The sequence below is a fragment of the Clytia hemisphaerica genome, unplaced genomic scaffold (genome assembly GCF_902728285.1).
Source record: "Clytia hemisphaerica strain Z4C2 unplaced genomic scaffold, Clytia hemisphaerica genome assembly, whole genome shotgun sequence".
Taxonomy (NCBI): domain Eukaryota; kingdom Metazoa; phylum Cnidaria; class Hydrozoa; order Leptothecata; family Clytiidae; genus Clytia; species Clytia hemisphaerica.
The window spans coordinates 1-1764 of record NW_027104512.1 but is presented as its reverse complement, the minus strand read 5'-3'; the positions used below and the strand labels follow the sequence as shown (position 1 = coordinate 1764).

General features: G+C 37.2%; 1 protein-coding gene across 1 annotated transcript; it reads right to left on the bottom strand.

Annotated features, from left to right (window-relative positions):
- Positions 1-961: 961 nt before the first annotated feature.
- LOC136821932 (uncharacterized) lies at positions 962-1738 on the bottom strand. Its single transcript, XM_067078149.1, has one exon. It carries the CDS (start codon positions 1736-1738, stop codon positions 962-964), a length of 777 nt encoding a protein of 258 aa, XP_066934250.1.
- Between the last annotated feature and the right edge of the window lie 26 nt (positions 1739-1764).

Genomic DNA, 1764 nt, shown 5'->3' with positions numbered 1-1764 from the left:
GTATATGTAATCACATGATAACGAGTGCAATTCGAATATAATTACACGAGTGATATTTTTGTTATTAATTTTCCGAGTCCGAAAGGACGAGGAAAATTCGAAACAAAAAAATCACGAGTGCAATTTTCGAATTGTACAAGTTATTGTGTCATTACGAGCTAATCCCACAATGGCTGTCACTACTTTTTCCCAGTTAGGAAAGTAAATCACAGAGATTACACTGAGAGTTTTATATTTTTCTCTTCTCTTTTTGTCTTTCTTTTATTGTTGTTTATCGATTTTCTTTCTCACAAAATAAATTTCGAATGCAATTAAAACGTTCGATGCAAAAAAAATGTAAGAAAAATCATTAAAATCAATTTTGTAAACATTGGCGCTGCATTGGAGAGTGTGATTAACGATTAATTGCTCTCTACAGAATGCAATTAACGATTAATTTGCTCTCTTTGAGGACGTGCCAAATAAGAAAAAATAACCCATCGTGCGATTATACAAAGTATCAAACTATTAGTAGATGTTGTAGAGAATGAGTGTTGTGAGGTTGTTCAATGATTTGATATAAGTTTCTTCTGTTAAAAAACCATTTCAAAATGTGGCGTGAGCTACCCTCACAACCTTCTCTGATTAAATGAAAATTTCCACAGCTTTTATAGCATATCAACATGTCAAAATATCTAACAATGTCATTAGGGAATACAATCATACAAAGAAATAAGAGGGATTTCTAGATAAGCTAGAAATCCCTAATGACTAGATAAATTACAAACAAATTCTTGTAAGTCATTTGGGAATTAATACGTGTATCAAAATAAACTATTCATTTTAAATGTAAACAAAATTCCGCATGTCATTTGGGAAAATGACGTCAGTTCAGCAGCAATTAAACACAAAGAAAAGCTCCTTTGGTGGAGCGTGCGTCGAAGTCAGTAATAACACAAGATGTTTTACAATATACCCCCCCTTAACGAACGTTGGGAAGTTCAAGTCTGTAGATCTTCGAAGCGGGTCGGAGGTATGTACCAGAATTCGTCTTTACATACGCCATTCGAATTCGATTGTCTCGTCCGGGTATTGTTTTTTCCACAATAATACCAAGTGGCCATTGTCCTCTTGGTGCATCCATGTGCAGGAGGACCATATCACCAACTTGCAGGTTTCTCCTTTCTTCGACCCATTTGCCTCTTGTTGTCAGTGTTGGGAGATATTCAGATCTCCATCTATTCCAGAAGTGTTCTAAGCACATCTGAATGTGCTTCCATCGTTTGCGATAGCATTTTGTTATGTCCAAATCTTTGTCTGTATTGAGTAGGACTTCTGCGTTGTTGAATCCTTTTAGCAGGTGGTTCGGTGTTAGTGCCTCTAAGTCTTTAGGATCTTCACTGATTGGAGTTAGTGGACGACTGTTCACGATATTTTCCACTTCAGTTATGAATGTAATAAGTTGAAATTCGGTTAATATTAGATTCTTCAAGGTGAATTTCATGCTTGTTTTGACGGTTCGAACTAGTCGTTCCCAGGCTCCACCCATGTGTGGCGCCGACGGAGGGTTGAATTGCCATTCAATCTCCCTGAGTGAACAAAATTCCCCAATCTTGTGCTGGTTCAATTTTCTTAGTTCTTCTTTGAGCTCGTTTACCGCACCTTTAAAGTTTGAGCCACAATCCGAGAGCAGCTTCCTTGGTTTCTGTCTGCGACTGATGAAGCGTTGGAGTGCGTTTAAAAAATCGTCAGTTTCCATACTTTCTACAACTTCAAGATGGACGC